The 23,707-nt window shown below is 41.5% G+C and overlaps 3 protein-coding genes across 10 annotated transcripts in view; 2 read left to right on the top strand and 1 right to left on the bottom strand.

Annotated features, from left to right (window-relative positions):
• The window catches only part of sugct (succinyl-CoA:glutarate-CoA transferase), a 76,539-nt gene extending 58,007 nt beyond the window's left edge, over nt 1–18,532 (top strand). For 2 of the 8 annotated variants that reach the window (XM_082546826.1, XM_082546828.1), the window contains exons 13-14: nt 9,055–9,118; nt 16,424–18,532. In XM_082546826.1, coding sequence (XP_082402952.1) covers nt 9,055–9,118; nt 16,424–16,587 — 228 coding nt within the window. In that variant the 3' untranslated portion in view covers nt 16,588–18,532. The remainder of the gene's footprint in view (nt 1–9,054; nt 9,119–16,423) is intronic. The other 6 variants (XR_014278916.1, XR_014278917.1, XR_014278918.1 and 3 more) reach the window with 6 other exon arrangements.
• The window catches only part of LOC309714368 (NACHT, LRR and PYD domains-containing protein 12-like), a 253,157-nt gene that overhangs the window by 106,935 nt on the left and 122,515 nt on the right, over nt 1–23,707 (bottom strand). The gene's annotated exons all lie outside the window — the stretch shown is intronic.
• Nucleotides 20,603–23,707, top strand: part of LOC309714406 (gamma-crystallin N-B) — a 156,953-nt gene continuing 153,848 nt past the window's right edge. Inside the window, exon 1 of the mRNA XM_082546861.1 lies at nt 20,603–20,827. The gene's annotated coding sequence lies outside the window, so the exon portion shown is untranslated. The remainder of the gene's footprint in view (nt 20,828–23,707) is intronic.

The following is a 23,707-nucleotide window of genomic DNA, read 5'->3' as shown; positions in this document are numbered from 1 at the left end:
TGACCTGTAGTTATAGCAGTAACCTACACTGCTATAGATGTGACCTGTAGTTATCCGGTTGTTCAGTGATGACGCGACGAATCCTACTTCCATGTAGGGCTGCTCAATTAATCGAATTTTAATCACGATTACGATCTGGGCTTTCAACGATCATTAAAAATGACTGAGCCGATTATTAGCCCCTCCCTAATTTATCCGCGACACCTTAAAGGCCGTTCCGTGAAAATATTGTCGGGCATAAACCGGTCCGTGGCGCAAAAAAGGTTGGAGACCGCTGATTAAGAGGACCCGAGGGAAGCTCGGAAAGCTAAGCAGAAGTTATTTGGAGAGTGACTGCCGTTGGTTGAAAAGAGAGTTTAAAAAAAAAAACTTCAGTGGTGTTGCACACTATTTTATATTATTTTTTTAAAGTCATTGTTAACCCTTTAAAGCCGGTCAGAGCAGCACGCTCCGTTTTGCGTAACTATTTTTAAATCCCTGTAGAACCTGAACCGTGTAAGCTAGCGCAATAATTTGTTTTGCATATGAAACCGGAGGAGTTGTACTTACATCTGATGCCATCAGCTTGTCCTCGGTCACGGTTTCGTTCCACATATAGCTTTGCAAAAATTGCATAAAAAGCGCTTGCAGGAACAAAAACATAATATTCCAGAAACACGCTTTGCCGATCCGATCAGCTGTTCGTAACACTTCCCACAGTAAAATGATGCACATGCTGTTTTCTTTGCAAATTTGCATCATAGGATTGCTTTTTGTTTTTCCTGCAGTATATAAAAATTGCTGTATCTCCAAAATAAAACTATGAAGACAATCAAAATAAATTTCCTGTTGTTGTAAACTATTTTTTGCAACTTTATTGTATTTAAAGTTTTGAGGGATAAGCCTCTTAAATTTCTCCAAGTAGAAATATATGTAAACAAAACAAAAGCGATTTTCAATTTTTTTTGTAGTTTATTGCACTTTTTTGCAATTTATGTAATTACTATGCACTTAATGCATACATATTATTAAAATATGGGCTATAACAGTTGTATTGATGTATAGCAACTTGAAATGCTCCCACAAATGGCACTACAGCATGTAAAAAAAAATATATAAGCTCTGGTGGACTTGGTTCTATAGTAGGTCTTAAAGGGTTAAATAAATATCGTCAAATAATCTTGATCTCAATTTCAGTGAAAATAATCGTGATTATCATTTTTGCCATAATCGAGCAGCCCTACTTCCGGGCCTAAAGTAGTCTGCGTTTAATATGGCTTTTGTGTTGTTAACATGTTTAATGTTATGTATTTTCTTATATTTAATCTCAAAAAGCTCCTAAAACAGTCAGTGATCACTGTTGACCTCCCTCGGCTTTTATTACCGCTAATCATTTATTTAAGCTCAGTTTTTAAAACCTTAGGATGTAACTACAGCCCAGCCCATGCAGCAGTATATGAATGACTAACCTCGTATTGTGGCTGCATTATCTCAGTTGTTCTCCTGGCTGAAGTTTGGTCCGTTTACAGCATCCTGCCATGCGATTACATTTGTTCCTGACCACCGAAAACACTCATGTTAACTTTTATCGAGTGGAAAAAAAGTTAGCTTGTTCATATTATGCTAACATAGCTGTGTCGCTAGCGGTCACGTAGCACATCATTATATACCAGCTAGCCAAACTTCAGTAACCCTACAAACGTCACTGCTGTTTAGTTTTCTGTCTTCATTTATGTTGGAAGTGATAACAGAGCTGTACGTTTTAATTTGTTTCCAAAACCCCGCAGTCAGGACATGCTATATTGTATTTAGATAGAAGCTAGCAAGCTAACTTCCTGCTAACTTCTAACTCCGTTAAATGTCAAAAATGTCCGTTGTCATGGATGCCTGGATGTTAAACTCAATTGTTACACCTGGTAGAGCAGAACGCTGATCATGTTATTAAAGATGAAAGACTTTAGACAGTTTTTCAACTCTCAGTAATGCCATAGTGATCGTTTGATATATGGACCTGCAGCGGAGTTTAGGCTATAGATAGATGCTATAGATGTGACCTGTAGTTATAGCAGTAACCTACACTGCATAGATGTGACCTGTAGTTGTAGCAGTAACCTACACTGCTATAGATGTGACCTGTAGTTGTAGCAGTAAACTACACTGCTATAGATGTGACCTGTAGTTGTAGCAGTAAACTACACTGCATAGATGTGACCTGTAGTTGTAGCAGTAAACTACACTGCTATAGATGTGACCTGTAGTTGTAGCAGTAAACTACACTGCTATAGATGTGACCTGTAGTTGTAGCAGTAAACTACACTGCTATAGATGTGACCTGTAGTTATAGCAGTAACCTACACTGCTATAGATGTGACCTGTAGTTGTAGCAGTAAACTACACTGCTATAGATGTGACCTGTAGTTGTAGCAGTAAACTACACTGCTATAGATGTGACCTGTAGTTATAGCAGTAACCTACACTGCTATAGATGTGACCTGTAGTTATAGCAGTAACCTACACTGCATAGATGTGACCTGTAGTTGTAGCAGTAAACTACACTGCTATAGATGTGACCTGTAGTTATAGCAGTAACCTACACTGCTATAGATGTGACCTGTAGTTGTAGCAGTAACCTACACTACATAGATGTGACCTGTAGTTATAGCAGTAACCTACACTGCATAGATGTGACTTGTAGTTGTAGCAGTAACCTACACTGCTATAGATGTGACCTGTAGTTGTAGCAGTAAACTACACTGCTATAGATGTGACCTGTAGTTATAGCAGTAACCTACACTGCATAGATGTGACCTGTAGTTGTAGCAGTAAACTACACTGCATAGATGTGACCTGTAGTTGTAGCAGTAAACTACACTGCTATAGATGTGACCTGTAGTTATAGCAGTAACCTACACCGCTATAGATGTGACCTGTAGTTGTAGCAGTAAACTACACTGCTATAGATGTGACCTGTAGTTATAGCAGTAAACTACACTGCTATAGATGTGACCTGTAGTTGTAGCAGTAAACTACACTGCTATAGATGTGACCTGTAGTTGTAGCAGTAACCTACACTACATAGATGTGACCTGTAGTTATAGCAGTAACCTACACTGCATAGATGTGACCTGTAGTTGTAGCAGTAACCTACACTGCTATAGATGTGACCTGTAGTTGTAGCAGTAAACTACACTGCTATAGATGTGACCTGTAGTTATAGCAGTAACCTACACTGCATAGATGTGACCTGTAGTTGTAGCAGTAAACTACACTGCATAGATGTGACCTGTAGTTGTAGCAGTAAACTACACTGCTATAGATGTGACCTGTAGTTATAGCAGTAAACTACACTGCTATAGATGTGACCTGTAGTTGTAGCAGTAAACTACACTGCTATAGATGTGACCTGTAGTTGTAGCAGTAAACTACACTGCATAGATGTGACCTGTAGTTGTAGCAGTAAACTACACTGCTATAGATGTGACCTGTAGTTATAGCAGTAAACTACACTGCTATAGATGTGACCTGTAGTTGTAGCAGTAAACTACACTGCTATAGATGTGACCTGTAGTTGTAGCAGTAAACTACACTGCTATAGATGTGACCTGTAGTTGTAGCAGTAAACTACACTGCTATAGATGTGACCTGTAGTTGTAGCAGTAAACTACACTGCTATAGATGTGACCTGTAGTTGTAGCAGTAAACTACACTGCTATAGATGTGACCTGTAGTTGTAGCAGTAAACTACACTGCTATAGATGTGACCTGTAGTTATAGCAGTAAACTACACTGCTATAGATGTGACCTGTAGTTATAGCAGTAAACTACACTGCTATAGATGTGACCTGTAGTTGTAGCAGTAAACTACACTGCTATAGATGTGACCTGTAGTTGTAGCAGTAAACTACACTGCTATAGATGTGACCTGTAGTTGTAGCAGTAAACTACACTGCTATAGATGTGACCTGTAGTTATAGCAGTAACCTACACTGCTATAGATGTGACCTGTAGTTATAGCAGTAACCTACACTGCTATAGATGTGACCTGTAGTTATAGCAGTAAACTACACTGCTATAGATGTGACCTGTAGTTGTAGCAGTAAACTACACTGCTATAGATGTGACCTGTAGTTTTAGCAGTAAACTACACTGCTATAGATGTGACCTGTAGTTATAGCAGTAACCTACACTGCATAGATGTGACCTGTAGTTGTAGCAGTAAACTACACTGCTATAGATGTGACCTGTAGTTGTAGCAGTAACCTACACTGCTATAGATGTGACCTGTAGTTATAGCAGTAAACTACACTGCTATAGATGTGACCTGTAGTTATAGCAGTAAACTACACTGCTATAGATGTGACCTGTAGTTGTAGCAGTAAACTACACTGCTATAGATGTGACCTGTAGTTGTAGCAGTAAACTACACTGCTATAGATGTGACCTGTAGTTATAGCAGTAACCTACACTGCTATAGATGTGACCTGTAGTTATAGCAGTAACCTACACTGCTATAGATGTGACCTGTAGTTGTAGCAGTAAACTACACTGCTATAGATGTGACCTGTAGTTGTAGCAGTAAACTACACTGCTATAGATGTGACCTGTAGTTGTAGCAGTAAACTACACTGCTATAGATGTGACCTGTAGTTGTAGCAGTAAACTACACTGCTATAGATGTGACCTGTAGTTATAGCAGTAACCTACACTGCTATAGATGTGACCTGTAGTTATAGCAGTAACCTACACTGCTATAGATGTGACCTGTAGTTGTAGCAGTAAACTACACTGCTATAGATGTGACCTGTAGTTTTAGCAGTAAACTACACTGCTATAGATGTGACCTGTAGTTATAGCAGTAACCTACACCGCTATAGATGTGACCTGTAGTTATAGCAGTAACCTACACTGCTATAGATGTGACCTGTAGTTATAGCAGTAACCTACACTGCTATAGATGTGACCTGTTGTTGTAGCAGTAACCTACACTGCTATAGATGTGACCTGTAGTTGTAGCAGTAACCTACACTGCTATAGATGTGACCTGTAGTTGTAGCAGTAACCTACACTGCTATAGATGTGACCTGTTGTTGTAGCAGTAACCTACACTGCTATAGATGTGACCTGTAGTTGTAGCAGTAACCTACACTGCTATAGATGTGACCTGTAGTTGTAGCAGTAACCTACACTGCTATAGATGTGACCTGTAGTTGTAGCAGTAACCTACACTGCTATAGATGTGACCTGTAGTTGTAGCAGTAACCTACACCGCTATAGATGTGACCTGTAGTTATAGCAGTAACCTACACTGCTATAGATGTGACCTGTAGTTGTAGCAGTGTAGGTTACGCTTTGCTCCCACTTACTGAAGTTTCTATTCATCTCCAATAAATCTGAGAGCCCAGGCTCCGATCAGATCTGACGTCACACACTAACACCACACAGACACACACAGACTCTCATTTCTCTTTTGGATGAAGTGAAATTTTAAATGAAGGATGAATGGTGCGATTTGCTGAGCCCAGTGAAATCAGGGTTGGTGTTCCTGATGTGACGGCTCAGGCCTGAGAGCACATTTACATTCTTCCTCGTCCTCTTCCTCTTCCACGGGAAATCATTTAGACTTTCTGCCACATTCACCGATGTTCGTCAGTCTGTCCTGTTCCTTTTTTTAGCTCCCTGATAAAAGATTCGTCTGCCTGCTCTGCCGGGACTTCCAGGTCAGTGAGCCCCGAATGCAGGTCGGGACAACACAGAGAGTCTGACAGCCGAGAGCTTCACTTTCACTTTCATTTGAGAAACTTTCCTTTCTTTCCGCTGCGCGCTGGATTTTCTCTGATCCATTTTCGTGCCTGTGTCAGTGTGACATCCTGCTGCGACAGGTCGAGGTAACACCTGATGGATGTGCTCTGCAGTGGGCTGAGGCGAGGCACAGTGCCTGTCAGGGTTATTAGACAAGTTGTAAATAGACGACATGAATCCATATTTATTCCCAGTACAACAAAAACACATTAAAGGTAGAAACTGTGAAATGTTTAACAGATATGAGCTGATTTTGAGTTTGACCCATGTGACCGAGCTGCTGACAGCTGATCAGCTACTTCCTGTCCCAACTTTATTCAAACTCAAAATGAGCTCATGTGTTTCCTAACATGGTACAGTTTCTCATTTTAAAGACTTTACATGTTTTCTATGTTCTGCTGTGAAACACGAAGACCCAATTTATTCAGCATTACAGATGAGTTTAAAAAATAAAAGCCAATGGAAGAAATCAGGGTCTGCACCCTGATGGAAACATGGAAATCTAATGGAAAGGATGCAAGGCCCCTGAAACAGCCTCGGTTCATAGAGGTGATGAAGGTCGTTAAGGGTGCACTGGAAAGTACACATAATTGATCACAATGAAATATCAATGAGATGTGCTCTTTAAAAAGAAAGGCAGACGGTGTGTGGGCGCTAAAGGTTAACCTTTCACCCAGGTTCAGTCTTTTTTTTAATCTCTCCACGGCTGAACCCCTAATGCGTCAGTCGAAGTGTGTCCACATTTCTACACGTTGTACATGCAGGTGGAGGGACAGGAGGCCTCACCTCATCATCGCCCTGACTGCACCGTGTTTCTGCAGGTTTCCTTCCTCACACAGAAACTCTGCAGATTCACACTCTGAGTTTTAATCTACAGGGTGGGCCATTTCTATGGATACACCGTAATAACATGGGAATGGTTGGTGATACTAAAGTCCTGTTTGTGGCACATTAGTATATGTGAGGGGGAAACTCCTCAAGATGGGTGGTGACCATGGTGGCCATTTAGAAGTTGGCTACCCTGTACAACAATGTCAAAAACAAAATGTACAGGATGTCTGAATGTTGATAAATGTGTGTGCAGTAGGGCAGCCATGTTGTTGGTCACATGATGTCATTAAACTAGGGCTGGGTTTTGATTATCGATTTATTGATTAAAATTGATTCTAGCTTGGATAACGTGATATCGATTGATTAAATCCTGCATCGATTTTTAAATATTAATTTATTTTGCCCCAAACGCCAGAATCTCAGATTAAACCTCACAAAATTTCAACAACCACCAAACAGCTAAAACAGTAAATGAGAGCAGGAACACGGCTTCTGCACGAAGACGTAAACACAAAGCAAGGAGCAGCCGATGGATCAGAATCAGTGACCTTTCAGCCCCGACGGGGTGTCTGTGTATGCGCCTTTAAGATTTAGTCAAGTTTAACATCCTGTGTGGGTCACATTTGACAAGTTTTAACTTTTGAGTAAACGTTATCCTTTTAGCCTGAACTTTGATGACAGTTTTTTGTACAGTGGAGCTGTTCAAATGGACTTCAGATCATGGAGAAGGTCTAGTCCCTGTCAGGCTTTTCAGGGAGTTTTTAGGACATCCTGATAATAATGAATTACAGTCGTCCAGCCTGGAAGTAATAAATGCATGAACTAGTTTTTCAGCGTCACTCTGAGACAGGATATTTCTAACTTTAGAGATGTTGCACAAATGGAAGAAAGCAGTCTTACATATTTGTTTAATATGTGCGTTGAAGGACATGTCCTGGTCAAACATGACTCCAAGGTTCCTCACAGTGTTACTGGAGGCCAAGGTAATGCCATCCAGAGTAAGAATCTGGTTAGATACCATATTTCTAAGCTTTTCAGGGCCGAGTACAATAACCTCAGTTTGATCTGAATTAAGAAGCAGAAAGTTAGCGGCCATCCAGGTCTTTATGTCTTTAAGACATTCCTGCAGTTTAACTCATTGGTGTGTGTTATCTGGCTTCATGGACAGATAGAGCTGGGTGTCATCTGTATGCTATGTCTTCTGATGTCTAATAATAATAAGTCCTCTGTTGGGGCTGTGAGAAAATAATCTAACAGTAAGGAGTTAGAATCCATTTATTCTGAGCTGGATGAGATTAGACTCACTGAGATTAAAGCAGAGTGAGAGGTCCGGACATAATAATGTGTGTGCAGTCTGTGCTTTGAATGCAGACTAATTGTAAGTGTTTGTTAAGATTGAATTACTGTTTATAATTGTCAGTGGTTGTCACGAAGACTTGTGTGTGATAAAGAAGTGATGATGGTGTTTAACAGCTGTGTAATAAATCCCAACAGTGCCAGGACATTACGCCTGTTATGTGTTCAGGTGAAACAGGATGTGGTGGTAATAAATATTTCTCCACAAAAATGAGTTTTATAAGACTAAATTCTCTCCCTGCTGGCTCCAACTTTAATCAAGGATTAATGATCCATTATTGATGTCAGAAATGTTCTTTAAACATTCTGAGGAAAGCTGCAGTTCTGGGCTGTGTGGCAAGCAGAAGCTGGACCCAAAATGCAGGCTCTCAGCTTTATTGGCTGGCAAGGAAGATTCATACAAAACCAAACCACACTGGGAAATCTAAGTTCAAGAAACCACAGGGAGAGAGTAACACACAGCAGCTGGGAGAAATCAGACATAACCAGACCAAAGGGAAGCAAACTCAATATATTCATGTAGGACACAGACCTTCAAAGTAAAACAGGAAATGTAACACTGATGCGGACTAACTAGGGGAAACACAGAGACCAACATAAAGGAGGCACAGAGGGCAGCTACTAAACACTTAGAAAACTAAACAGAATACAAGAGACTTAGATACAAGACTATAGAATAAACTGAGGCAACAAAGACAACTTAGAACATGCATCATAATACAAAAACCCTGAGACACAAGTGACTCCAGACACTGGGTCAGCAGATCCAGGATCCTGACAAGTTCAGACGTTTGTTGACGTTTGATTCTTACAGTGGGTCAGAATTTACCTGAACTTTACTGTGAAGGGGAAAATGACCTCTACAGACCAAAGCAGGCTGTGAACTTTTAACATGGGAGTCTATGGGACTGACTCACTGCTGCCTCTGCTGGACGTCAGGGGAACTGCAGCTTCATTTTTAACCCCCGAGTTAATGTTTGCTCCACATTTATCTCATGAGACATATACAATAAAACACAATGACATGCAGCCCCTCCTGCACACAGCACGGGTCAGTGTCTGATGTTTGTAACTGTGTTGTTTTCACAGGTGAAACACAATCGCCTCGTACAGGAGATGAACCATCCAACAGCAGGACGCATCGCCGTCGTCGGTCAGCACGCACACACACACACACACACACACACACACACACACACACACAGACACACACACACACACACACACACACAGACACACACACACACGCACACACACACACACACACACGCACACACGCACACACACACACACACACACACACGCTGTCCTCACTGTAACCCTTCTCCTTCAGTTTTTGACACCAGTTTGGTAAATGACATTTTCCAAGAACACAAACAAATATTTCCCATTAAAACCACAGGATTGTGTTCATCTGACACACAGACACACACTCGTCCACAGGGACTCTCCTGCTTTGATGGATCTCAGCATGTTTCCACTAAGAGGAAGCTGTTTGTCCACCAAAATGTATTTACTGTCTAATCTGTCTTCTAACCTGTGTGTGTGTGTGTGTGTGTGTGTGCGTCTGGCCAGCCGAGCAGGAAGACATTCATAATGACCAGAGGCAGGTCACAGCGTGTGTGTTATAGTACTTGTATGGATCCTTATACGGTCCTATCCTGGACTCAGAGGGTTGGTGTCAGTCGCAGGTCCGTCGGCACACTTGGTTCAGATTTGTAGCTGGTGGTGACATCGGGGGAAAACGTCCCTTCAAAGCAAACGTCTCAAACACAGCGAGGCTGCTGCTCCATTTCATGCCGTTGGAGTTATTGTGGTGTGGCTGTGGTCTCCAGTGCTGTGTCCTCTGGTGTCACAACTGACATTCCACCAGCTGAGGAAACAGCCAGCACTGCCCGCTCAATAACATCAGGATGGTTCCAGAAACATACTGAAAGAACGAGTGATTATCTTCCCACGAACAGAGCCGTCCATCATGGGGTGCTGTTAATAACAGGGCAGGTATTTGAATCCGAGCAGCCAAAGACCAGATCCACACTGGGGGGGCTGTGGTTCAGTAAAATGAGCTAACGAGGAAAGATGGAAAAATGCGGAGAGTCTAAGACAGAAATCCAAAACAGTGCCTGATCAGGGTCTTCTCCCTGTGAAGCGCATCTATGGGCTCGAGCCGGCTGCTCTACAGCCATACAGCATGTGGTTGTGTTTTAATTCTTTGCATCTTGTTCTGTTTAATCTGAACAAGCCCCTAAAAATAGTGAGTGATGACTGTCGGCCTCTCTGGGCTTTTATTACCAGTATTCAATTCAATGCTCTGTTTTTAAAACGCTACGATGCAACGACAGCCCAGCGGTTTGACAGACACCAAATATTTGAACATGTTAGAAAAGAATGACTCTGAGGCTGACAAAGGTTAGCATGGGTGCATGAGGCTTCATAGCCAGGACTCCAAACGTGCAGCAGCATGTTAATGACTGTACTCGTGCTGGGGATGGATGCTGTCAGGTGTTCTCCTGACTGATGTTTGGTCCATTTTCAGCATCTTTTTCTGCCCTGACGTGTTTGTCGCTGCCCATCAGGGACCCTCAATGAAAGTTAACGTGAGGGGAAACAAGTTAGCGTTTATCTTCCAGCCTCACTGTGCTAATGTGCTGCTAATGTTAATCATTATTGAGTTTGGGAACTGAAGACAAGCTTGGCCAATGAAATCAGACTGAAGAGGCGGATACATGTGAGCTGGGACGATAATGTAATCAGTACTCATTAGATAAACATGTTTGTCACATGTATATCAGTGATGGATTCCCTCAGGTTCTTTTTAAACCTTTCGATTGAAACCAGAAATGTTCAGGAAGGTTCGGCTCACTGCAGATGCACTTAAACTGTGTTTCCTGCAAAGACGGAGACCTGATGGGCTCAGTGAACTCACAGAGCAGAGCTCTACTACATGCTTCACTCACCCAGTCACAGTTACACAGCTTTAATCTGTGCCTAAACACACAGATGGAAGCATTATGACCTGACGTTCATTGTCTTCCCACGGATACCTCAGCATGTGGACCAGATTCGTGAGGGATCTATCCACTGACCCTCCGATTAATAGGTGACCCGCTCTTCCACCTGAGCCACAGCCAGCCAATCACAATCACATGAATAATGCTCACAGAGATTTAGGTTTGTGTGTTTCCTGCAAACTGAACCTTAAACTGAAAATCACCGTCCTGACTTTGTGGCCGAGTCCTCGCAGTGTGACTGCAAACAGATTTATGTGCCCACAACATGACCAACACATGTGCACACACACATCCTGCTAACATGTAACATGATGTCTCACTGCCTCCGTGTGCTCTGTGATCCTGTTCCCTCATGTGATTTACACCAAACCATAACGTGAGAGGAATCTGTGTGTGTGTGCGTTTGTGTGTCAGCCCATTCACAGCCCTAACAATATCCTTTTCTTTGCTCTGCACTTTCCTCTTTTGTGCATCTCTGTTTAGTAAACAACACCAGACACAAGTGTGTGTGTGTGTGTGTGTGTGCACATTTGTGTGGTGTGTGTGTTGTCTGTGCCTCGGAGGTTAATTGGGCGTGAAAACGTGCTGCTCAGAACATTCATTGGCCGACCTGTTGATGGCACTCCTCTGTTTGTGAGTGTGTATTCATGTGTGTGTGCGTGTGCTGTTTCAGAGCCAGGAAATAGCTCAGAACAAACAGTAACAGACTGAAACGTGATGGAGGCAGCGAATAAAAGCAGGACACAAACCAAGCTATTCAAGCTAGAGCCAATGCAACCTGCAGGCAGCGCTAAACACAAACCTGAGGACGGCCCACCTGCCCTGACAGTCCCAGTAACCACCACAACCACCTGTAACTAAGCAACCAGCAACACCTGTAACTAAGCAACCACAACTACGTGTTACTAGGCAACCATGACAACCTGTAACTAATTAACTATGAACACCTCTAACTAATCAAAGACAACCACCTGTAACTAAGCAACCACAACTACGTGTTACTAGGCAACCATGACAACCTGTAACTAATTAAGCATGAACACCTCTAACTAATCAAAGACAACTATCTCTAACTAATTAACCATGTCCGCCTGTAACTAAGCAACCAGGTACACCTGTAACTAAGCAAACACAACTACGTGTTACTAAGCAACCATGACCACCTGTAGTTAATTAACTAATTAAATATAACCACCTCTAGCTAATGAACTAGAACCACCTGTAAGTAATCAATCATGAGAACCTCTAACTAATCAAATACAATCATCTCTAGCAAGTCGTTATCCACAGCCATCTGTAACTAAGAAACCACGAACATCTGTAACTAAGCAACCACGACCATCTGTAACCAAGGATACCAAGATCATTTGTAACCAAGCAACCAAATTCTAAAAAACCTGTTTCTAAAAATGTAAAAAACAAAAAAAAAACCTTTTGTTTGTTTTTTAAAGTCCTATGTGATCAGGATCTGGTTTGTGTCCTTTTTCAGTTGTTATCTCTATTAACTATGATACAGAGTGATACCATGTATAATTCACAAGTTAACTTATTATATTATGTGATTATATAAACACAAATTATAACATCATTAGTTGATAAACATAAACTAAACAGTTAAAAGAGGTAATATTTACCGTTTATTAACACTGATCGTTATAATGTGTATAAACACCATTAGAAGTAATACTTCTATATAATTTCTTACCACAAACCTCACTGACCACAGACACAAAGAAAACTGTCAATCTTTTTCCGCCTCAGTGGTTTGATTATTTCTCCTCTTCGGTTTTAGCACAGAAATGCAAAAGAATGCAATCAGTGAATAACAGGATTACATAATCTTATTCCATAATTATTTGCCCTGACACCCTGAACACACACACAGTCAAACATGACACTACGCGGGCAGATACACATACACTTATGTCATCTTGCACGAGTGGCCTCACACACACACACAATGTGAGAGTTTGGCTCATTAGTGCTGTTCTTTAAAAAAAACAGCTGATTGTTGTGAGTTTCCCAAAATGAAATGTTTCCTTTTCCTCCTCGCTCACTTCCTGCCTTCATTATTTCTTTAAAACTAATTTAACAGAAAGAAATGAAATGAAACAGGAAGCTGAATTCAAAAAATAATCTTATATGAAATCAGAATGACTCACAGATGGTTGCTGGTCCCTTCCCTATTATAAGAACATGGTTAATTTGATGTTCCAGGTGACACACACACACACACAGACACACACACACACACACACACACACACACACACACACACACACAGACACACACACACCTGCATCAGTGTGACACGTGTACTCATTCACATATAGCTAATGTTTGCTGCTCATCTGCAAGCTGCTTTGCAGCCCACCTCCACCCAGCTCCTTCTTTTGTTACTGATGCCTGCTCTGCTCTGTGATGGTGTTCTCCTACGCCGAGTCGTAACTGTCGGTGGTCTTTACCAAAATCAGTGATTGCGTCACACGCTCGGCCACAACAATAGGGGCGGAGCTTTAATCAACCATTGTGTGATTATTGTTGTTGTAATTTGAGTGAAACACCCGAGGTTCACAGCAACACAAACACGTTATTCTGCACAGACACAAACGTACACAACAGCAGATCATAAAGAGAACATTACAGTCCATATAGACGTAAACTCCACCACAGTTCCATCCCTGATGCTCTCAGCTCCTTATGTAATGTGCATTCTCCTCGTATTGTAGTACTTTGAGTACATGTTGTAGTTTTCTCCTTCTTTTCTCGCTCATTGATCTCCATCAGAAACCTGCAGGAGCTCGTTTCTCTGACTGATCGGTGATTGATGGCTTCGGCCTGCGTCCATGCTGTGAGGCTTAAACTGTCTCTGCTCCTCCCACATTCTCCATGAGACAGACGTCCCACAGGGAACGATAACCTCATCAGAGAGGAGGACGAGAATGAGTTCACATCCTGGGTGGAGTGGGTCAGTGTGGGGTCTGATTAGATGAGTGTGGGGATGCTCAGAGCAGAGAGCTCCGGGCTCATGGTGGTTTAGTTCTTATTACTGACCCATAAACACACGAGTCTGTATATCTTGGTTGTGAGAAGTTGTGACGTGTGCAGGACGAGTCCACAGTGTCTCAGTGAGCAGACAAGCTGCTGTGAGGTGTGACGTACGGCAGCAGGTGGTTAGAGAACAGGATGTGACTGAGGTCCTTCAGCATCCTTTGGGCTCTGTGCAGACCTGTAGCACTGAGTGTGTGTGTGTGAAATAGTGAATGCAGGTTGTACAGCCTGGAAAAGCATTGTGGGTTTACCACATCCCACACCACATGTGCTGTGGGAACTACCGAGGCGATAATGTAACTTAATCGAAGAGAAGAAATCCCCACTCACAGCTCAGAGTGGAAAGAGCACACGAGGCTCAGCATCATAAATAACATGCAAGTTAGATTTTAGAGAAGACACAGCCGATCTTCTTCCTCTTTCTGCTCCTTTCAGAAGTCATCCGCCTCCATCTCCTCCTGCCCCAGCCCTCTTGCCACACCAGCCTCTGCATGTCCTCCTGCACTGCATCCATGAACGTGCTGGACGTTCACTTTTAAACCCAGTTTGGAAAAACATGTCGCGAGGTCTTGGGCACAGATCCCAGAGATAAGGCAGGATGTGATGTCAGTTATTAGTTTATTAACAAGAGGAGGAAACCCTCAGCAGGAAGGGGAGGGGCTTCACATTAGAAATAAATACATTTTAAAAATACGACGTTTCTTTGAACGCATCATAAACTACAGCAGCAGGCAGGATGTAAACAGGAAGGAGCGTTAGAAAAAACTTCATCCAGGATTAAATGCAGCCTGTAAAACCTATCGATCATTGTCATTGATCCCACAGTGCCACAGTTCCCATCAGCCCCGGTGTTTCCTCAGGAAGTTTAACCTGCGCCTCAGAAAGAACAGGAAATGACACGGCTGATAAATGAATGTTGTATTTTTGAGAATTTCTCAGGTTAACCTTTTATTTTGACAGTTTCTGGTTGGATTGCAGGGCATTATGGGAGATTTCAGTGTATGTCAGACCATTCAGGCTGCTCTGCTGAGATTAGAGTTTTATCTGTGTGTGTGTGTAATAAGTGAAAACAGCTGACTGTGTTCCATCTTTGTTTCAAACACAATTTGATTAGCAGGAGGATTTGAGTGAGTCTGAGTGTATTTGTGTGACTGTCATTGTTGAGAATGGGCTGTTGTTTCACTGCAGAGTGCCTGCAGGCCAAGACTGAGGGTTAAATTCTCTCATGTCATTAAACCAAAGATGGCGACCAAACAAGTCAACCCAGTCTCATGGCAGTTGGTGAGATAATCACGACCTTGTCTTGTTTTACCAGAAAACAATTTGTATTTTGATTCACGCTCCGCAACATTATTTGGTGTCTCTGAACACAACAGTTCATCAGTGCAGCCTCACATGTGCTCGTTAAACAGCAAAAAGCTGTGTGTGTGTTTCAGACACACACTGTGTGTTTCAGAGTTTGTATTCACTTTAAATATAAAAGCAGGTACAAATGTGTTGCTTTGTCATGACGATGTGCTAGTTGGGTTGAGAAAAATGGCTGCCATGTCTTTTTTCCATCTTTGTTTTCCTGGTTGCCATGGTGACGCTCTCTTTACTAGAAACACACCTCAGGAAATTTGTCCTGTGAAATGCAGCGCTGACATATTCATGACCTCAAGCACGAAAAGAAAAGAAAGATTGTATGTGATTATTTCATGGACTGTATCGCCACAAACCAGCGAAGAAGTAATCTGTTACATATTACAAGTTACTTCCCTTAAAAGTAATGGTGTAGATGACTTAATTACTTGCCAGAGAAAGTAACTGGCTGCATTAATTTCATGTTACTGTGTAAATGAGCTGATTGCACTGTCACATAATTACCAGTTAACAAACTAAAGTCTCACACTGACCCAGTCTCTGTCCCAAACACACACACACACACACACACACACACACACACACACACACACACACACACACACACACATTTCAGTAACTTCATATACTTTAGATTTATTATTAATTGGCTTAGTTGTTTTTGTAAACACATCAGCTGCAGGGATTTCACTATGTGGGCATTTTACTTTAGTTCTCCCACCATAATCAGCTTTACATTGTCTGGCCACACCATGAATTACACTACACTACATTAGTGTTTATGACCTGTTACCCACTGAAAACAGCTGGAACTTTATGCAACCACAAATGTGATGAAAATCAGGAAATTGTTCTCCAAAGTGTGAGTGAGACCAGGAACACGAACACAAACAGGTGAAACATGGAAAGCAGTGGACAAACAAGAGAAGGAATGCAAAGATGAGAAAAACTGAATGAGTGGGATTGAATCTGCATTTCCTTTCCGACAGCACGCGGCTCTGATTCGCTGTCTCTTTTTGTTTGTTTGTCTTCAGGTCCGGCGGTTCGTTTCAGCAGCTTCTCTCCAAGCGGCCCGACACCCCCTCCTCTGATTGGCCAGCACACCGTAGAGGTGCTGCGAGACGTCTTATCGTACAGCAATGAAGTTATAGAAACCCTGCTGGAGTCAAAAGCAGTGGTTCAGAATGAAGTCTTGTGATTGGCCGAAAGAAAAATAATTAACAAGAGAAAGGAAAAGACAAAAACTGATCATTTTTACCTGATCACTAGTTTTGATTTTAAAGGACTGATCATTAAACATTTAGATTTCAGCTGAAGATAAGTTCATATTTCCATTTTTAAATGTATTTTTTAATGATTTATGAACAATTTCTGTATACGGAGTGTTTTTACACAAATATGAAGCTGATTCTTCTAACATCTTTGTGTTTTATGACTCTACAGTAACTCTACAGAACTCTACAGTAACACTACAGTAACACTACAGTAACTCTACAGAACTCTACAGTAACTCTACATAACTCTATAGTAACACTACAGTAACTCTACAGTAACACTACAGTAACTCTACAGTAACATTACAGAACTCTACAGTAACAATTCAGTAACTCTACAGAATTCTACAGTAACACTACAGTAACTCTACAGTAACTCTACAGAACTCTACAGAACTCTATAGTAACACTACAGTAACTCTACAGTAACACTACAGTAACTCTACAGTAACATTACAGAACTCTACAGTAACAATTCAGTAACTCTACAGAATTCTACAGTAACACTACAGTAACACTACAGTAACTCTACAGAACTCTACAGTAACTCTACAGAATTCTACAGTAACACTACAGTAACTCTACAGAACTCTACAGAACTCTATAGTAACACTACAGTAACTCTACAGTAACACTACAGTAACTCTACAGTAACAATTCAGTAACTCTACAGAATTCTACAGTAACACTACAGTAACACTACAGTAACTCTACAGAACTCTACAGAACTCTATAGTAAGACTACAGTAACTCTACAGTAACTCTACAGAACTCTACAGTAACTCTACAGAACTCTATAGTAAGACTACAGTAACTCTACAGTAACACTACAGTAACTCTACAGTAACTCTACATAATTCTATAGTAACTCTACAGTAACATTACAGAACTCTACAGTAACAATTCAGTAACTCTACAGAATTCTACAGAATTCTACAGTAACACTACAGTAACTCTACAGTAACTCTACAGAACTCTATAGTAAGACTACAGTAACTCTACAGTAACACTACAGTAACTCTACAGTAACTCTACATAATTCTATAGTAACTCTACAGTAACATTACAGAACTCTACAGTAACACTACAGTAACTCTACAGAATTCTACAGTAACACTACAGTAACACTACAGTAACTCTACAGTAACTCTACAGAACTCTATAGTAAGACTACAGTAACTCTACAGTAACTCTACAGAATTCTACAGTAACACTACAGTTACTCTACAGAACTCTACAGTAACAATTCAGTAACTCTACAGAATTCTACAGTAACACTACAGTAACTCTACAGAACTCTACAGTAACTCTACATAACTCTATAGTAAGACTACAGTAACTCTATAGTAACACTACAGTAACTCTACAGTAACTCTACATAATTCTATAGTAACTCTACAGTAACATTACAGACCTCTACAGTAACAATTCAGTAACTCTACAGAATTCTACAGTAACACTACAGTAACACTACAGTAACTCTACAGTAACTCTACAGAACTCTATAGTAAGACTACAGTAACTCTACAGTAACACTACAGTAACTCTACAGTAACTCTACATAATTCTATAGTAACTCTACAGTAACATTACAGAACTCTACAGTAACACTACAGTAACTCTACAGAACTCTATAGTAACACTACAGTAACTCTACAGTAACTCTACAGTCATACTGTTCTAACTCTACAGGACACTGATGATTTTTGTCAGATGTTCAGGTCAGTGTTTGAAACAACACGCTACAAAATACCAAAGAAAGATCACACCATCATGACCTTATAAAATGTTTCTCAAAGCAAAATATGTTTATTGCACCTTAGAGCTGTTTATGAACTTGCTTTTAAATAAAACTTTTGAATCATTTTATGACCTGTGTATGTGCATGTGATGTGACACTGTGGGGTGTTGATGTCGTGATGATATGCTGGAATGTCAATTATAATAAATCGCCTGCAACAAATTTCAAGAAATCAAGTGAAACGACTGACCTGGAAGCAACCTTCTGGAAAATGTCACCTATTCATTCACCTGACTGCTTGTCTCTTTGGTTTGCTGTCCCCACATGACCTCACCTGTGGGGACAGGTGTTTCTGATAGAGATTGGTGACTAGGTTAAAGTTAGACACTGGGTGTACTTGTTGTTTGATATGCAGCCAACTGTTGGACGATGGACACAGTCATGGGTGAATGAATGAGGATCACCTGAGCTCAAATGCGAGGTGGAGAATAAATGCAGAAAAACTCAGGCATTCTCTCGTAAACGTAAGATGCTCTGTTCTTTAACGTGGGAGAAAATTTTTAAAAATATAAATATTATGTTTTATTGATTAGAAACTTTGCAGTTTAAGGTACGTATCACATGAGAACACATGCCCCTGAACAGGAAGTCCCAGATTTTCTCCCTCCACTGATTTCTGATCAAAGGACAAAGGAGGCGGGAACAACTAAGCTGTAGTGCCTCTTCTCTTCACTTCACTGTGCAATACATTTTGTTAATAGTCAACAGTGCAATAGACTTCAATACTTGAAATGTGCAATTCCCTTGTATTCTTATTCCTATTTATTCTATTTATCCCTTTCGTATATTTTTTTATATATGTCTCTGTATTTATATATGTGTATATATATATAATATTCTGCTCACGTTCTGTAACTTCTGTCGGTGCTGTGCTATTGGAAACCGAATTTCCCAGAGGAACCCACCCGAGGAATTAATAAAGTTTAATCTTATCTTATCTCTCTTATCTTAAATCAAGGCACAAAAACAGATCCAGTTTAGGGGTTAGGGTTAGGGTAACCCTAATGTGAAAAAGCTGTTATTGTGAGATAAAAGGTCAGTTTCATTTCTTTTGCTAAAAAATATTAATGAGGAAATGGTAACCTTTCCAGTTTTAATGCATTAAGGTAACGACCATCTGAGCTTCACCCAGTCGTCAGTAATGATATCATCTCGCCGCGGTTCCTTCCTCGTTGGCAGCTGTTGTTCATGCCACATTCACGATGGTTCCTATGTTCTAAATTTAGATGGAAACTCAGGATGAAGATGTTTTGAAAAACTTGGAGCTCCGGGAGGCTGGAACCCCACCGAGCCACCGGCTTTCTGCCCTTTAGTCTGTTGCTGATGGAAAACTATTGATCAGTGCAGCTTGAAGCAGTTCGTTTCACACTTCGTATGCAGGGAAAACAGAGGAGATGAAGTGTACAGTGTTTGGATGCCGGGTGAGTGATTTCCAGCATCCTCTGCAGGATATTGTTCTGGGACACCAGTGAGAGATTATTGGCAGCAGCCCAGCTTGTTTATGACATTAATCATCTCTGATCATTGCTTGCAATATGGCTGCATGTCAAGGATAAAAAAGTAAGCTCCCAGGAGCTCGATATCTCCTGCTGCACGCCGGGATCTGTCGCTCCTTTTGGAAACGCTGAGCATGCCATTGATGTCGGTGGGAGGACGAGAGGCAGGTTGACAGTTTGATTAATGGAAAAGAAATCCTCTGGTAGGAAGCGGAATAATCGAATGAACGTGGTGTTTACTGAATTCGAGGAAACGTGACGCATCTGGACCGTGGCGGAGTCGCCGGGGGAGGCGCAGACTGACGTGTTTGTTTGAGTTTTGAGGGAAGAAGGGAGGAGAGGGGAGGCTCAGGTGTGATTCATCAGAAACCAGGGACTTACTGTAGCTGTGCCATCCAAAAACTGACACAAACACTGCTCTGGGATCACATGTCATCTTCCTGAGCGGAGCAACCCTCCTACAGAACGCCATTACATTAAATCAGAGCAGAGCGCCGCAGGTTTGATAAAATAATTGTTTTCAAGGACATTACTCAGCAGATCGTCCGTGCCTTCAAACTAGAGATGGACCGATCTGATATTACGTATCGGTATCGGTCCGATACTGACCTAAATGACTGGATCGGATATCGGAGAAAAATAAAAAATGTAATCCGATCCATTAAATATCACGAAAGCACCTCACAAAACTTGCAACACGCCGTAACTCACCTCAGAACGTTAGCACGTCGGAGCAGTATGCATCACGTGATAGAGCGGCTGTGGCATGCGGGACCTGTCGGTGGTCTGGATAGCATGTGGAGCTTCGCTAGCAACCCGGCATTTCATCTCCGACAAAGTTATCCCCGAGAGAAGTAAAGCAAGTGTGTAAGTCCATCTCTGAATGTTTGTAAAGCATTCCTGCGTTAAGCTTAACGAGCGACTGCCTCTCGCTCTCCGGCTGCTACTTCAATCGTGAAACTGCTAACGATCAGCTGATCGGCTTTTCTGTCGCGAGTCCGTCTTTGTTTTTGGTCCACTTTGCACCAGAAAGAGGAAACCAGCGGCTGAACAACAGCAGCATGTTTAAGCTTGATCAGCTGTTGTTAGAATTTATTTAATATTACTTTCTACTCCAGGATCTTTTTCTACGTAGCTGACGCTGGTAACTGTGCAGGGGCGGATCTAGCAAAGTTTAGCCAGGGGGGCCGATAGGGCATGAACAGGGAAAAGGGGGCACAAAGACATACTTTTCTTTCTTATTCTCATTTAAAATGTCTAGCTTTTAATAAATAATTATCTGACACACAAAGTTTTAATCTGATGTAAAATGAATAGAAGTCAATTACTGTATATAGTGACTATTAAGTCTAATATATATACCCTAGTAAGCTATAGTACTTTTTCCTTTGGGAAGGTACCATCTGTGCAGTCTGCAATTTTGTTGAAGAAAGATGTTGAATCTATTTAATATTTCTTGAAAAATTATTGATTTCTGTGCATTTTTTTTCACACTGCATCAAATTAAGGTTGATTACGTCGATTAAGCATCATGAGGTGGCGCGTGAGGGGTGGTTCCCTATTTTTTATTTATTTATTTTTGTTGTTGCTGGGAGTTGGAACCCTATTAGTTAGGTTGCTTAATATTTATGCTAAGTACTCTAAAATACCAGAATAGGGAGGATGGTGTAGGTTTAAGTTTATTAGATTGATCAGTATTGCTGAACTATGAAATATTTTTTTTGTATACAGGTATAACAGAATAGCTTTAGTGTAGTTGTTGTTTTAAACTTGAGTATGAACTTGCAGACTTGCAAAATGCAGCAAGATATTTAAAAAACAGTTTTGTTGATTAAAAAACACTATATCGGATTCATATCGGTATCGGCAGATATCCAAATTTATGATATCGGTATCGGTATCGGACATAAAAAAGTGGTATCGTGCCATCTCTACTTCAAACTGGAGGCCGTTCAGCCCTGATCGAGGAGTGTAAGGACAAATATTACAAGAACAACAATCAGTCGTCACAGTCAAAGGCACAAATTCACTGGAGGAAAGGCGATTTTCTTAATGACTTAAAGAAAATCACAATGGGCCCCAAGGTGCGTGTAAATTTGAAAGGCCCCACCCCTCCTAAGAGCCAGAGCCTTAAATTCAGACGGGCGACTTTTTGGTTGTTTTCTGTCTCGTTTTGTCTCAAATTTATTTCTTTATTTTTGTTTCGTGACTTCTTTCAGCTAGCTGATGTCCAAACAGAAAATCTTGACTGTGACTTCGACTTCCTGTAAAACAAAACTGAAAATCATTTGCATGAAATAAAGCTGCTGCTGTCTGCTAGCTGTGGACTTCCTCGTTCTACAGACCGAGTTTGTTTTTGTTCAAACTGGAAATGTAAAATAATTTAAAGAGTGACAGAAACGGCACGATAAGTCCTCGACGCTGAAAAACCCTGTATGAGTGTTTTTATCAGTCGCAGGCTGTTGTCCGAGTTCATCATCTCTGACAGCTGTAAATCTAACGGGCTGTGTCAGAGCTTCATTCCTGCAGTAAAGACATCAGCAGACTCTGAGCTCATTTTCTGTTGTCATGAACTTATTTAGGACTCGTTACAGGAGCCAAGGTCTAAGAAACTCACACACATGTGTAGCAGCAACACTCCAGCTTTTATACATTTTTTTATTTTGAGCTTTAATCTCCTGCCTGTGTGTGTCTGTGTGTTTGTGCGCTGTGTGATTATGGAAGCATGTGCATGTGTGCTCTGGCTGGAGGTCGGTCACTGTCACAGCTAATAAAGTTAGCTGTTATTTGTAACATGAATGTGTCCGAGCTGCTCTGTTTTGCTGTGTTTACAGCACACCAGATGCAGCTGTTTCTGACTTGTAGAGGGTTGAGTTAGCTAACTGAAGTTTTTAATTAGTTTTTAACTCTATGACGTTAGCATGCAAAGTTAGCCTGTTGCTAGCAGCAGGTCTCTGCTGTTCTTTGTCATTCGGCTCTGTTATCGTGGAACCGGCCTGGCAGACACTCAGCACACAGATCAGGGTTCTCTGTATACATATATACCTGTCTAGTGACTGACAGTAAAGAGTCCAGAGATCCGGTACTGTCTGCCTCTTACTTACACACCAGAAATGGTAAATGGCCTGTATTTATATAGCGCTTTACTAGTCCCTAAGGACCCCAAAGCGCTTTACATATCCAGTCATCCACCCATTCACACACTGGTGATGGCAGCTACATCGTAGCCACAGCCACCCTGGGGCGCACTGACAGAGGCGAGGCTGCCGGACACTGGCGCCACCGGGCCCTCTGACCACCACCAGTAGGCAACGGGTGAAGTGTCTCGCCCAAGGACACAACGACCGAGACTGTCCAAGCCGGGGCTCGAACCGGCAACCTTCCGATTACAAGGCGAACTCCCAACTCTTTAGAAAACAACATATGAGCAGACGTAACACACACACACAGGGGTTACAGTTTGAGAGAGAGCTGTGTGTGCATTATGGTGTGGGTAAAATCCACGAGGAGGCGTTAAACCTGACCCGACCCAACCTGCTGCATGTTCAACTCCCTGTGACCCATTTAGGGTTAGGTTCTTATTGAGCACGTTCCATCCACTGTATGGAGCACTCACGTGTAAATCTTGTGACAGTCCAAATGCTCGTGCATGAACCTGTGAAACTATGAGTCAGTATGTGAGTAACATCTAACCCTAAGCGCACCCCTGACCTGGTGGATGTGTTTAACAGGAGTTTAAAATCATGC

Source organism: Aulonocara stuartgranti (assembly GCF_965226115.1).
Source record: "Aulonocara stuartgranti genome assembly, chromosome: 9".
NCBI lineage: Eukaryota > Metazoa > Chordata > Actinopteri > Cichliformes > Cichlidae > Aulonocara > Aulonocara stuartgranti.
The sequence above is the reverse complement of the archived record's forward strand: the minus strand, read 5'-3'. Positions and strand labels throughout refer to the sequence as shown.